The 15,593-nt window shown below is 38.3% G+C and overlaps 1 gene segment (V, D, J or C); it reads right to left on the bottom strand.

Moving 5' to 3' along the window:
- Window positions 1-15,593, bottom strand: part of LOC123952182 — a 60,986-nt gene that overhangs the window by 22,665 nt on the left and 22,728 nt on the right. Inside the window, 2 exon segments of the C gene segment in view lie at window positions 2,770-2,820; window positions 9,487-9,492. Of these exon segments, the coding sequence occupies window positions 2,770-2,820; window positions 9,487-9,492 (57 nt within the window).

The raw sequence follows: 15,593 nt of genomic DNA on the forward strand, positions 1-15,593 counted from the left end.
TTTTCTCTTTTCCATTTTTCCCTAGTGGGCATATATTTTTATAACTTTATAATTTTAAGAAAGTGATAATCAATAACTCTAAATTTATTTGCTGAAGATGATTATATAGAAAGTGATAGATCCTGAATTAAAACTCTACATTTTTCTCTGCACCACAATCTCCCAAAACAAGTTTTCAGGACCTTCTGAATTACATCATTAATTAGATAGCTAAAGTTAATATTGCAGTCAATTGGGAAAAAAACAGGACTAGAAAGTTGCTTTTTAATTTGTGAATCCATGTGTGCCTATAATGACAGCAAGAAAAACACCAAAATATGTCTTTCCTTTCATTTTTCCAAAGTTTCACAAGTCTTATGAAAATTCTTTGAAAACACTTATTCAACTAGATCCTGTAGGGTAGAAACCTCCGTGTGAGATGTTCTCCCTCATCCAGGCAAAATTTTATCTCTAAGTCTAATGAAGAATGAAAAAATTTACTAGGCTGAATTTAGAAAAACCAAACCTAGCTTTGACATTCTTGGATATGTTTGTACAGTTAAATATGTCGATATCTGATATGAATTGCCTTCACACAAAAATGCAAGTTTATCAATTTTTGTTCATTCCTTTCGTTTGGTTATTTTTGAATCTAATAAATAAGATACACAAATTTCTTTACAAATCTCTCAACAAAGAAATCCCTAAGGGATTAACGGCTCTACCTCTTAGGAACTCCAGATGCTCTAGCTAGTTGGCTCCTTGTGAATGTCCTGCAAGCTAGATCAGGCACAACTACCCCCAGGACTGGGACAGAGTCAACAACCTCTTCTAGTAACCCACTGATATTTATGACCAAACTCGGACCAAACTTAGAATTCTGAGCCAGCACCAGCACCTACCCTGCCTCCCACCACGACCCACATCACCTACTTCCTCCCCCTACCTTATAGGGAAGAATTTAAAAATATCTTACCTGTAACCCTGAGCAATGTGCCAGGACCAAGCACTTTTTTGTACCACGAGCTACTCCAGCTACACTGTCTGAAAAGCTTTTACAGAAAACTTCCTGTGTGCCTCCTTTAAAATGTCTCTGTATTCTTTTAATATTTATGTAAATATACATATAAATAGGCACTGCTAACATTAAATAAAGATGAATCTCAAGCAAACTCACATTAGATATGAACATAGTCAAGAATGGATAACCTGACCCCTCTTCTGCCTGGATAGCTTGGGTCTGTCTTTTCCATCTCAATCACACACATTGGAGAGTCTGATTTTACCTTTAGTCACCATGTTCCTGAAACTTCTAAATCTTTTTTCTTAAAAGGTTTTCATGTATCATATCAGTTCTTTTCCTAGAGTGTAATTTATAGTTACTATTTCTGTGATTTTAAAAAGGATAAAGATAGAAATAATATTAAGAAATAAATATTTAAAAATAAAATAATTTTTAAGTTAATATTTAAAAATTGAATATATGCATATTCAATATTATATATATATATATATATATTTTATCTCTACACGCTGAGGAGTGGTTATCTGGCTTGATTATAAATTAAATTCTTTCCAGAATTCGGCCCTCACTGATACAAGAACAGATGAGTTATTAAAGAGTGAGAAATATTAACCAATTTATTGCTGAAATACTGTTCCTTTGAACTTCAGATTGTCCTGACAAGTTCCAGGATATTGATTTAAAACCCTGAGCTGCTCATCAGAAGATCCTAACTTGGTTTGGTCTTTCTGCCGCTGTCCCAGCAGGAGGGCAGAGGCAGCTCCAAGGTCCGCAGCTGAGTCCTGCATACAGCACAGCTGCTCCTGTTCTTCTGCCAGCTTCCAGAGTCCCAGCAGATTTAACCCAATGCGGAAAGATAGAAAAGAATGGTCTCAAAAGGACTTGTCCCTTTATAAAAATACCCTAAGCATCACATTGTGAGAATTTAATAAATGCATATTCAACATGACTTACTTGATGTCTTGGGAGGAAGAGAAACAATTTTAGTGCCATGATGAGAAACAGAAGCATTGTTTTCTGCATGAAGAGTCATACAAATTTTGAGCTATCACTATTACTCATTCAACTGCATAGTCTATTTAAAAGGTCAGACTACAAAAGACTATATATTCAGAATACATTTATGGCTTAATGTTTCTCATAGCATATAATGGTTAGACCATGCAGTAGGGAACAAACAAGTATCTATCGGGTCCCAAACGTTGCCATAGTAACTAGTCATGTGAATGTAGTCAAATAACTGACTCTCTAAGTCTCAGGTTCCCATCAGTGAAATTGGAATAAGAAGATCCCCCGTAAAATGCTCTTAAGGATTGAGACAAAGCACAGAAACAAGGCAGGCTTTGCAGATTATTAGAGAAAGGAACAGTATTCATTAAGAAAGGAGCACTATTAAGACTATAGGTACTTCATCAAAGAGTGTCTCACTTAAAAAGCCACCTACATGAAAAACATCTTGAATAAATAACTTACACAAATACGTCACAGGCATGGTCTCAGATACACTTTAATTTCAAGACTGCATCTATAGTTTTGTGTGTATATTTTCTCAAGTAGAATTTCAATATGCTTGCAAGCAAGGAAGTCAATAAACCATTCACAAAGTAGTTTTATTTCCATACACAACTGAAAATTTGTTGCTATGTATGGAAACATTTATTAGCTGCAAAATTACTGTCTAAATGCTAAGTTGATTCTACATTTTTTTCTAAAAAGCACCTATCAGTTTTTCATTCAGAGTACCTAAAAATAACAAAGTTACTTACCAAGAGAAATTATTATAAGCTTAGTTCCTTCTACAGATCTCTTGATCCAGCCTGGTTAACGGTTACCACACTGGTTAGAGCTTCTACAGAAATGTAAGCCTTCTCCTGAGGTTCTTGTCAGGGCCAGCAGGTAGAAACCTTGTACTGGCAGTTTGGTCTTTTGAGATCATTAAAAGATCTTGAATATAGGCTTCATGGCATGTGATATTTTATAAATCTGCCTCAGATTAATTGATCAAAATGTCTGCTTTGATGGAGGCAACAATCCTGGAAAATGCTGATAGAAAACTGAGATGAAGAAAGCAAATAAAAAGAGAGCGAAAGGGAGGGAGGGAGGAAGGGAGAGACAGAAAGAAAGAGGGAGAGAGAGAAAGAAATAGAGAGAAAGGAAGAAAGGAAGGAAGGAAGAGAGAATGAGAGGGAGGGAGGGAGAGAAGGGGAGGAAGGTGAAAGAAAGTGAAATAAGAAAAGAAGAAAGAAAGAAAGAAAAAGAAAAGAAAAGAAAGATCAGGACAAAGTGGTCAACCAATGACTTTTCTAAATTACCAGAAACAGTTTTCAGAGAATTAAGCGGTTTTGATTTCCAGGTATTCAAGTGTGTGAAACTGCTCAGAGATGCATCAAAGGAAACCTCTTCTGTTCTCACAAACACTGGCCTACTCTGTCAGCAGTTTAGGGTTATATTTCTGAAAGGAATAGGCTTCACTAACTGAAAAAGCTAACATGTCAACAGAAACATAATTGAGAAATGTGGACAATGGTCTGCATTTTTTAGTAAGCCACATTTACCATTCAGCTACACAAATCTTCACCAAGGAAAGCAAAGTAGAAAATACTTTCTGTGATGATAATATTTTCCTGGAATAAAGGGGAAAATTGTAGAATTCTATCTCCCTCAGAAAAACAGATTCTTTTTTTTTAAATATTTTATTTATTTGGTATATAGAGAGAGATCACAAGTAGATAGAGAGGCAAGTAGAGAGAGAGGGGGAAGCAGGCTCCCTGCTGAGCAGAGAGCCCCATGTGGGGCTCGATCCCAGGACCCTGAGATCATGACCTGAGCCGAAGGAAGAGGCTTAACCCACTGAGCCACCCAGGCGCCCCAGAAAAACAGATTCTTTATTAAAACTCAAACTGGAAAACAAACCCTCTGCTACCTTGAAAGAAGAAGCCTCTTGGAAGCTATTCTGTGATCTTTGGAAATATACCTGCGACCTTGCCTCTGTGGATAAGTAGCTTGGACAAGGCAATTGCCCTCCCTGGTTTCCCACATCCCATCTGCTGTGTGAGCATTAAGCTACTTATGTGCAAAAGGCTGCTCCTTTTCCAACAGCTTATGAAGCTGTGATTAAGAGCCAGAAAGGGTCTGCTGTGGCTGCTCAAGTGAGAAAGGAGTTGAGGGTTAGTGATGGAGAAGGTTTCCTTACAGATCCCTTCTGACTCTGTGACATTGCAAGATCCCAGCATGCACAATAGTGGGGCTTCCAGAGACTTAAAGACATGAAGGGTTATCAAGGAAAAGACGCTTATCAATCCCAAGCAGGAATTGAGCTTGTGTCGTTCATAATCCCGGATGAGCTATCCAGGATTCATTCCAGCAGTTCTCTTTTTGTTGGGACCACTGCCGAATGGGCTCTCCAAGGACCCTAGAGAGACTGCATCATACGTGCATGCTTCTGTCTGCTGTTCTGGCAAAGGAGACTTGATCCTGAGAAATTCTCGTTTTGCGATCTTCATTTGAAAAGCAAAGGAGAGAAGTCAGAAGCAATTGCATAAATTGACAGTGGACATGAAAACAGTGATCCCAAGAGACAGGAGTGTAGTCAACACAAATCAAGCTGGAGTCACATGTTCATTCATGGGGTTGGCGTTTCCCTGGAATAGTCAGAATTTTCTCCAAGATGGCCATGCATCAGGACTGGGGAGGCGGTAGCAAACCTGTTCTTCAGAGGCCAGGATTGGGGAGGAAGTTTTGTTTTAAAACCAATGGAAGACCTTAACAGTAAGATATGTCTCAGTGGCATTTTACTATGTCCCTGGCATAGAGAACTCTCAGGTCCCAGATGACTGCACCAAAACACCCCTGTTACAATAACTCCATGTTATCTTCCTTTTGGGGGCAACACGTTCACTTTCTTCCTTTAGGCTTTGCTTCAAACCCACCTATCCTTGAACTCTTTTTCTCTCAGAGTTACGGACTTCTCATCTTATTTGGTAAGCGTGTGGGGAAGTATAAGACTATCAGGAAAACTGGAAGAAAAGACTTATTACTGTATATAATAACAATGAGATAATAATCCCACCACTTTATGCAGAACTTTATGCATTTTATATAATTTATAAAATGAACTTTATACACACCATCATACATTTTATAGATCAGTGATCAGTAGTCTGAAGAAAATTCACCAATTTGGAAGAATTTGAACAATTACTATAGTTATTACTTTAGGTGCTATGAGGTTACAACACTGCTGTGAGTAAGAGAAATCTTGGAGGAAAAAAATCCTTCGTTTTACTATCCTGGACTCTCTTCCTATTCACAAGTCTTAGGTTTTCCAAAGAAAGCGAACTTTACTGTTGTTTGGAGGACAATGTAAATTGTGACATTTAAATAGTCTCTGAGTTCCTGTGTTAGCTGAGCTGGGTCAGGGAAGCAGTTCTGTTGTAATGGGAAAGGACCCTGTGATGTGTTGACCCTGTGCTAGACCTGTCCTATATGCAACCTTCTTCAGTCCCCAACAACCGCATGACAAAGACTGAGTAACTTACCTGGATTGTGTCAGTTACGTGGCTGAGCAAGAATTCAAAGAAGTTCTCTATCACTCCAAAGGCTTTATAATTTCCATCGTTCATTCATTCATTCATCATTCATTCATCGTATAACATTGTACACACTGGGATGGCTTCCTTCCCAGGAAACTTCTTATAGATGGAGAAACAGAAAAAATTCACATGTCCAAAAGCCAACCTAGTCCCCACAGAGGTAAAGATAAAGAAAAAGTAACTTTGGGTCACGTGGGCTTGAGTTAACTGGTCAGGAGTAGGCTGGATTTGAAGTTTGTTGTTGCTATGTGATGGGGGTTGAAATTTGTTCTGGTCAGAGTTCAGACACGTAAAAGTCCTCTAGTTGTATTTTGTCTTCGTCTCTTCACCTGTCTTTGAATCCTCTCCTTGTTCTGCTCCCCAGAAAGGGTCTGTCTCTCGAAGCTCTCTGAGCTCTGTCCCACTGTGACTTTTGCCCAAGGTTTGCTAACATGGTGGTAAAAGGTCACAGAAGCAGACATTCACTGATAATTTTACTAAGTCCCAATTTTAAGCAGATACTGTGAAACCGAGTCTTAAAGACATGGCCTTCACAAGTATTCCCGCCTCTTTTCCAGAGGTGGAACATTTCCAATTGCATTCCCAGTTGCAGGAGGTACTCACCAACTTCAAGCTGTGGTTGGATGCCCATCCTTGAGCAGATGAAAACCTGTTACTTTTGGACAGAGGGGAGATCTTCTGGGCAAAGTTTCAGTGGTTGCCTCCTTTGCCTTCGTTCAATTGCCATTGGATTCCACCAGGGCCTTCCTCTGCAATGAAGTCACTTTTTTCTATGGTGGTAGATTAGTTCTGGATGGATAGCAGCTCTTGTTCCTCCTGCAGCACCAAGGGAAGTGTTCTCTGGATTGTCCCTGATCTTCCATGGAAGAATTGTGTGGGGCTCTGGAGAAGACACAAAAATACCCCTTATATATTCCTAAGGTTCACACTCTTCCTCCAGTCTATGGAGCTTTTTTTATTGCATTAACAAATTCTACTTGAATCATCAGATCAGGTGGATGTGTTTGACAACTTCTGTCCCAGGTGAGTAAAGGCTCACCTCCTGTTTCTCCCTGCAAGTGCCTGTCTGTCTCCAGTTTTTCTAAAATTCATATACCCTGCAACCTCAATTCCCTGAAGGACTCAAGCAAATCATTAAGTTTCATTCCTACTTTTTTGAATATTATTGTAAAATTGTAGCAGTTCCGTTTTTGCCTCTCTACATCTCTGAGCTCATGTGTCTCCTCTGCCGTATTTATGGTTTGTTTGTTTTTTTATTTTCCTTACATTAAAAGTCTAAAAGACCTGGGCACCTGGGTGTTTCAGTTAGTGACGCCTTCGGTCAGGACATGTTCCCAGGGTCCTGGGGTAAAGTCCAGCATTGCCACCCTCTGCCTCTGCCTCTCTTTTTTATTCTGCTTGCATTTTGCTTGTTTGTTTTTAATGACATTGATAATTTTTCTTGAAGAACATTGACCTATCATTTTGTAGAAAGTCTTATATTCTGAAATTTAAAAAATTTTTCCTCAAAAAATTGTTCTTAAAGATAAATAACAAATAATAACAAATAATAAAATAATTCAGAGAAGTAAATTTCAGATGATTTTAGCCTAATTTCTACTATTTGTCTTTTCCTTTTTTAAATTGGGTTTATTTTCATACTGAGTTGTGACATTTCTCTTAGTACTCTGAACACCAGTCTTATCCCTCATTTGTCTTTGAAAAATAAATTCTACTCTTTGTCTTTTCCTGTTTTATTTTTTTTATTTAAAGATTTTTATTTATTTATTTATTGGACAGACAGAGATCACATGTAGGCCGAGGCAGGCAGTGAGAGATGAGGAAGCAGGCTCCCCGCTGAACAAAGAGCCCGATGCAGGGATCAATTCCAGGACCTTGGGAATATGACCTGAGCCAAAGGCAGAGGCTTTAACCCACTGAGCCAACCTGGTGCCCCTCCCTTTTTAAATTACGCTTATTTCTTACTGAATTGTGACATTTCTCTTAGTACTCTGAACACCAGTCTTATCCCTGATTTGTCTTTCGAAAATATTTTATTCCAGTACATGGCTTTTCCTTCCATTTTCCTGACATTTCCTATTTTCCTTTTTTTTTTTTTTTTTTAATCTTGCAAGAGGAGAAATGTTAAATTTGAGAAAGTACAGTTTCTCAAACCTTTCTTTTATGAACTTGTTTTTGGTGTCCTAATTGAGCAATCTTTGCCAAACCCAAGGTCACAAAAAATTTCTTCTGTATTTTCATCCAGAACTTTCACTTTTCAAGTTATACATTTACGACCTATAAAACATTTTTAAGTAGTTTGTATATATGGTGGTTCGTATTGATTTTTACTTGTTTTTTATTTGTTGTTGTTGTTGTTTTCTTCACATAGATGAACAATGGTTCCAATATCATTTGTTGAAAAATCTATTTTCTGTTCATTGGATTACCTTGGTAACATGTTAAAAATTAGTTAAGCACTTAAGGGTCACATTCGCTCTGAATTGTTTTCCTCTTTGCTATGTATCAATGAATTCACTAATACTCCGCAGTCTTGTCATTGAAGTTTCATAGTAGTGTTAAAACTCTTTTGAAAACTGATCTGGCAGTGGTATGCCTTTTACCTACTTGTATGAATTTTGCAACCAGTTTATTGATTTCTATGAAAAGTCCTCCTGGATTTTCATTGGGATTACACTAAATCTACTTACCCTTTGGAGAACTTCTGACATCTTATATATATTAAGTCTTCCAATCTATGCACATAGTATACCTCCCCATGTATTTAGTTCTTCTTCAACTCTCTCATTAAAGTTCTATTGTTTTCAGCATACAAACCCTTCATATTTTAGAAAGATTTTCACTATGTGTCCTAAAGGTTTTTTTTTTTTTTTTATATTGTAGTTGTGGCTATAATAAATGATATTTTTTTAATATTTCAATTTCCAATTGTGAATTGCTAGTATATAAACACAATTGATTTTGCCTCCTACATCTATTTTACACTGTATAGTCCTCCATTGTGAGCATGTGTCATCATTTACTTACGCAGTCTACTTCGTCTGCATATTTATGTAATTTCACGTTTTGCAGTTACCCAATGAATACCTTTGACATAATATTTTCAAAGTGTTGAGATTGTGCCTTTAAAGTAAATTTCTGAAAGTATTTTTGCTAGGTTGAAAAGCAAATGCCTATGAACTTTTGTTCGATATTTCCAAATTCCCCAAGGAAATGACTGTAGTTTTGCATCTTATGAGAAATGTATGATTGCCTGCTTTCTTTCACAGCTTTGTCAACAGAGAAATTACAAACTTTTATTCTTTTATCAACTTTGCAAAAGTTTAAGAGCTATTTGTATATTTCTTTTCATAAACTTTTCATATCTTTTGCCATTTTCTTATAGGATATTTTAAATGTCTTACCTCCATTTTTAAAAAATAAATAAAAACAGCTTCTGAAAAAAAAGAAAAAAAAAGAAAGAAAAAAATTTAAAAAATAAAACAAATAAAAAAATATAATAAAGAAAGAAAAAATATATATATTTAGATGAACTAGTCAAAAATGTTAAAAAAGAAAAGGGTAAAAGTTTTAAAAAATTTAGCAGAAGAAGAAAAAAGAAAAAAGAAAAAAAATTGAAAAAAGAAAAAAAAATTGAAAAAAGAAAAAAAAATTGAAGTAGCCGCAAGACTAAAGAATCATGGGGAGAAAGCCATGAGTTCTGTGCTTTGCTTTCTCCTCCTCTGGAATTGCTCTGCTGTCTTAGGAATTGAATCTGCTTTCTCCTTGATAGATGAACTTCGTCCTGGCTGGATATTTTGTTGATAGCTTATCTAAACATTGCAAACACCTACAAATCAAACTGGAGATCGAAGAGAAGAAGAACAGCAACTCTAGAAACAGAAAATCAACCACTTTCTGAAAGGTAGGACTGGCGGAGAAGTGAATCTAAAACGACGGGAAGATAGACCGTGTGGGGAGGGGCCGGCTCCCGGCAAGCGGCGGAGGAACGGAGCACAAAATCAGGACTTTTAAAAGTCTGTTCCACTGAGGGACATTGCTCCAGAGGCTAACCCAGGGTGAAGCCCACGCAGGGTCAGCGTGGCTGCAGGTCCCGCAGGGTCACAGAAGGATCGGGGGTGTCGGAGTGTCGCAGAGCTCGCAGGTATTAGAACGGAGAAGCCGGCTGCAGAGACAGAGCCAAGGACTGAACTCTCAGCTCGGGGTTACCTTGAACTGGTCGCGGGCTGGGTGAGCTCAGAGCGCGGCTAGAGGCTGGGGATATGGGAGTGATTGGGTGCTGTCCTCTGGGGGTGCACTGAGGAGTGGGGCGCCAGGCTCACGGCTCCTCCGGGCTGGAGACTAGGAGGCCGCCATTTTCATTCCCGTCCTCCGGAACTCTACGGAAAGCGTTCAGGGAACAGAAGCTCCCAAAAGCGAATCCGAGCTGATTACTTAGTCCGGCCACCGGTAAGGGCGGTGCAATCCCTCCTCCAGCAAAACACTTGAGAGTCACTACAACAGGCCCCTCCCCCAGAAGATCAACAAAATATCCAGCCAGGACGAAGTTCATCTATCAAGGAAAGTAGTTTCAACTCCTAAGAAAGCAGCGCACTTCCAGAGGAGGAGAAAGCAAAGCACGGAACTCAAGGCTTTCTCCCAATGATTCTTTAGTCTTGCGGCTACTTCAATTTTTTTTTCTTTTTTCAATTTTTTTTTCTTTTTTCTTCTTCTGCTAAATATTTTAAAACTTTTACCCTTTTCTTTTTTAACGTTTTTTGACTAGTTTATCTAAATATATATATTTTTTATTTCTCTTTTATATTTTTTCTTTATTTGTTTTATTTTTTAAATTTTTTTCTTTTTTTTTTTCTGAACCTCTTTTTATCCCCTTTCTTCCCCCCACAATTTGGGGTTCCTTCTCATTTGGTTACAGCACATTTTTCCGGGGTCTTTGCCACCCTTTTCGTATTTTATTTGCTCCTTCATATCCTCTTATCTGGACAAAATGACAAGGCAGAAAAAATCACCACAGACAAAAGAACAAGAGACAGTACCGAAGGCTAGGAACCTAATCAACACAGACATTGGTAATATGTCAGATCAAGAGTTCAGAATGACGATTCTGAACATTCTAGCCGGGCTCGAAAAAGGCATGGAAGATATTAGAGAAACCCTCTCTGGAGATATTAAAGCCCTTTCTGGAGAAATTAAAGAACTAAAATCTAACCAAGTTGAAATCAAAAAAGCTATTAATGAGGTGCAATCAAAAATGGAGGCTCTCACTGCTAGGATAAATGAGGCAGAAGAAAGAATTAGTGATATAGAAGACCAAATGACAGAGAATAAGGAAGCCGAGCAAAAGAGGGACAAACAGCTACTGGACCATGAGGGGAGAATTCGAGAGATAAGTGACACCATAAGATGAAACAACATTAGAATAATTGGGATTCCAGAAGAAGAAGAAACAGAGAAGGGAGCAGAAGGTCTATTGGAGAGAATCATTGGTGAGAATTTCCCTAATATGGCAAAGGGAACAAGCATCAAAATCCAGGAGATGCAGAGAACCCCCCTCAAAGTCAACAAGAATAGGCCCACACCCCGTCACCTAATAGTAAAATTTACAAGTCTTAGTGACAAAGAGAAAATCCTGAAAGCAGCCCGAGAAAAGAAGTCTGTAACATACAATGGTAAAAATATTAGATTGGCGGCAGATTTATCCACAGAGACCTGGCAGGCCAGGAAGAGCTAGCATGATATATTCAGAGCACTAAACGAGAAAAACATGTAGCCAAGAATACTCTATCCAGCTAGGCTATCATTGAAAATAGAAGGAGAGATCAAAAGCTTCCAGGACAAACAAAAACTGAAAGAATTTGCAAACACCAAACCAGCTCTACAGGAAATATTGAAAGGGGTCCTCTAAGCAAAGAGAGAGCCTAAAAGGAGTAGATCAGAAAGGTACAGAGACAATATACAGTAACAGTCACCTTACAGGCTACTAATGGCACTAAATTCATATCTCTCAATAGTTACCCTGAATGTTAATGGGCTAAATGCCCCAATCAAAAGACACAGGGTATCAGAATGGATAAAAAAACAAAACCCATCAGTATGTTGCCTACAAGAAACTCATTTTACACGCGAAGACACCTCCAGGTTTAAAGTGAGGGGGTGGAAAACAATTTACCATGCTAATGGGCATCAGAATAAAGCTGGGGTGGTGATTCTTATATTAAATCAATTAGATTTTAAGCCAAAGACTATAACAAGAGATGAGGAAGGACACTATATCCTACTCAAAGGGTCTGTCCAACAAGAAGATCTAACAATTTTAAATATCTATGCCCCTAACGTGGGAGCAGCCAACTATATCAATCAATTAATAACAAAATCAAAGAAACACATCAATAATAATACAATAATAGTAGGGGACTTTAACACTCCCCTCACTGAAATGGACAGATCATCCAAGCCAAAGATCAACAAGGAAATAAAGGCCTTAAATGACACACTGGACATCACAGATATATTCAGAACATTTCATCCCAAAACAACAGAATACACGTTCTTCTCTAGTGCACATGGAACCTTCTCCAGAATAGATCACATCCTGGGTCACAAATCAGGTCTCAACTGGTATCAAAAGATTGGGATCATTCCCTGCATATTTTCAGACCACAATGCTCTGAAGCTAGAACTCAATCACAAGAGGAAAGCTGGAAAGAACCCAAATACATGGAGACTAAACAGCATCCTTCTAAAGAATGAATGGGTTAACCAGGAAATTAAAGAAGAATTGAAAAAATTCATGGAAACAAATGATAATGAAAACACAACAGTTCAAAATCTATGGGACACAGCAAAGGCAGTACTGAGAGGAAAATATATAGCGGTACAAGCCTTTCTCAAGAAACAAGAAAGGTCTCAAGTACACAACCTAACCCTACATGTAAAGGAGCTGGAGAAAGAACAAGAAAGAAACCCTAAACCCAGCAGGAGAAGAGAAATCATAAAGATCAGAGCAGAAATCAATGAAATAGAAACCAAAAAAACAATAGAAAAAATCAATGAAACTAGGAACTGGTTCTTTGAAAGAATCAATAAGATTGATAAACCCCTGGCCAGACTCATCAAAAAGAAAAGAGAAAGGACCCAAATCAATAAAATCATGAATGAAAGAGGAGAGATCACAACTAACACCAAAGAAATACAGACAATTATAAGAACATACTATGAGCAACTCTACGCCAACAAATTGGACAATCTGGAAGAAATGGATGCATTCCTAGAGACATATAAACTACCACAACTGAACCAGGAAGAAATAGAAAACCTGAACAGGCCCAAAACCAGTAAGGAGATTGAAACAGTCATCAAAAATCTCCAAACAAACAAAAGCCCAGGGCCAGATGGCTTCCCAGGGGAATTCTACCAAACATTTAAAGGAGAACTCATTCCTATTCTCCTGAAACTGTTCCAAAAAATAGAAATGGAAGGAAAACTTCCAAACTCATTTTATGAGGCCAGCATCACCTTGATCCTAAAACCAGACAAGGATCCCACCAAAAAAGAGAACTACAGACCAATATCCTTGATGAACACAGACGCAAAAATTCTCGCCAAAATACTAGCCAATAGGATTCAACAGTACATTAAAAGGATTATTCACCATGATCAAGTGGGATTTATTCCAGGGCTGCAGGGTTGGTTCAACATCCGCAAATCAATCAATGTGATAGAACACATTAATAAAAGAAAGAACAAGAACCTTATGATACTCTCAATAGATGCTGAAAAAGCATTTGACAAAGTACAGCATCCCTTCCTGATCAAAACTCTTTAAAGTGTGGGGATAGAGGGCACATACCTCAATATTATCAAAGCCATCTATGAAAAACCCACCGCAAATATCATTCTCAATGGAGAAAAACTGAAAGCTTTTCCGCTAAGGTCAGGAACAAGGCAGGGATGTCCATTATCACCACTGCTATTCAACATAGTACTAGAAGTCCTAGCGTCATCAATCAGACAACAAAAAGAAATTAAAGGCATTCAAATTGGCAAAGAAGAAGTCAAACTATCACTCTTTGCAGATGATATGATACTATATGTGGAAAACCCAAAAGACTCCACTCCAAAACTGCTAGAACTTGTACAGGAATTCAGTCAAGTGTCAGGATATAAAATCAATGCACAGAAATCAGTTGTATTTCTGTACACCAACAACAAGACAGAAGAAAGAGAAATTAAGGAGTCAATCCCATTTACAATTGCACCCAAAACTATAAGATACCTAGGAATAAACCTAACCAAAGAGGCTAAGAATCTATACACAGAAAATTATAAAGTACTCATGAAAGAAATTGAGGAAGACACAAAGAAATGGAAAAATGTTCCATGCTCCTGGATTGGAAGAATAAATATTGTGAAAATGTCCATGCTACCTAAAGCAATCTACACATTTAATGCAATCCCTATCAAAATACCATCCATTTTTTTCAAAGAAATGGAACAAATAATCCTCAAATTTATATGGAACCAGAAAAGACCTCGAATAGCCAAAGGAATATTGAAAAAGAAAGCCAAAGTTGGTGGCAGCACAATTCCGGACTTCAAGCTCTATTACAAAGTTGTCATCATCAAGACTACATGGTACTGGCACAAAAACAGACACATAGATCAGTGGAACAGAATAGAGAGCCCAGAAATAGACCCTCAACTCTATGGTCAACTAATCTTCAACAAAGCAGGAAAGAATGTCCAATGGAAAAAAGACAGCCTCTTCAATAAATGGTGTTGGGAAAATTGGACAGCCACATGAAGAAAAATGAAATTGGACCACTTCCTTACACCACACACGAAAATAGACTCCAAATGGATGAAGGACCTCAATGTGAGAAAGGAATCCATCCAAATCCTTGAGGAGAATGCAGGCAACAACCTCTTCGACCTCAGCCGTAGCAACATCTTCCTAGGAACAACGGCAAAGGCAAGGGAAGCAAGGGCAAAATTGAACTATTGGGATTTCATCAAGATCAAAAGCTTTTGCACAGCAAAGGAAACAGTTAACAAAACCAAAAGACAACTGACAGAATGGGAGAAGATATTTGCAAACGACATATCAGATAAAGGGCTAGTATCCAAAATCTATAAGGAACTTAGCAAACTCAACACCCAAAGAACAAACAAGCCAATCAAGGAATGGGCAGAGGACATGAACAGACATTTCTGCAAAGAAGACATCCAGATGGCCAACAGACACATGAAAAAGTGCTCCACGTCACTCGGCATCAGGGAAATACAAATCAAAACCACAATGAGATACCACCTCACACCAGTCAGAATGGCTAAAATTAACAAGTCAGGAAATGACACATGCTGGCGAGGATGCGGAGAAAGGGGAACCCTCCTCCACTGTTGGTGGGAATGCAAGCTGGTGCAACCACTCTGGAAAACAGCATGGAGGTTCCTCAAAATGTTGAAAATAGAACTACCCTATGACCCAGCAATTGTACTACTGGGTATTTACCCTAAAGATACAGACGTAGTGATCCGAAGGGGCACGTGTACCTGAATGTTTATAGCAGCAATGTCTACAATAGCCAAACTATGGAAAGAACCTAGATGTCCATCAACAGATGAATGGATAAAGAAGAAGTGGTATATATACACAATGGAATACTATGCAGCCATCAAAAGAAATGAAATCTTGCCATTTGCCACGACGTGGATGGAACTAGAGGGTATCATGCTTAGTGAAATAAGTCAATCGGAGAAAGACAACTATCATATGATCTCCCTGATATGAGGACATGGAGAAGCAACATGGGGGGGTAGGGGGATAGGAGAAGAATAAATGAAACAAGATGTGATTGGGAGGGAGACAAACCATAAATGACTCTTAATCTCACAAAACAAACTGGGGTTTTCTGGGGGGAGGTGGGATAGGGAGATGGGGAGGGGGCTATGGACATTGGGGAGGTGAGGTGAACCATAAGAGACTATGGACTCTGTAA

Source organism: Meles meles, chromosome 10 (assembly GCF_922984935.1).
Source record: "Meles meles chromosome 10, mMelMel3.1 paternal haplotype, whole genome shotgun sequence".
Taxonomy (NCBI): domain Eukaryota; kingdom Metazoa; phylum Chordata; class Mammalia; order Carnivora; family Mustelidae; genus Meles; species Meles meles.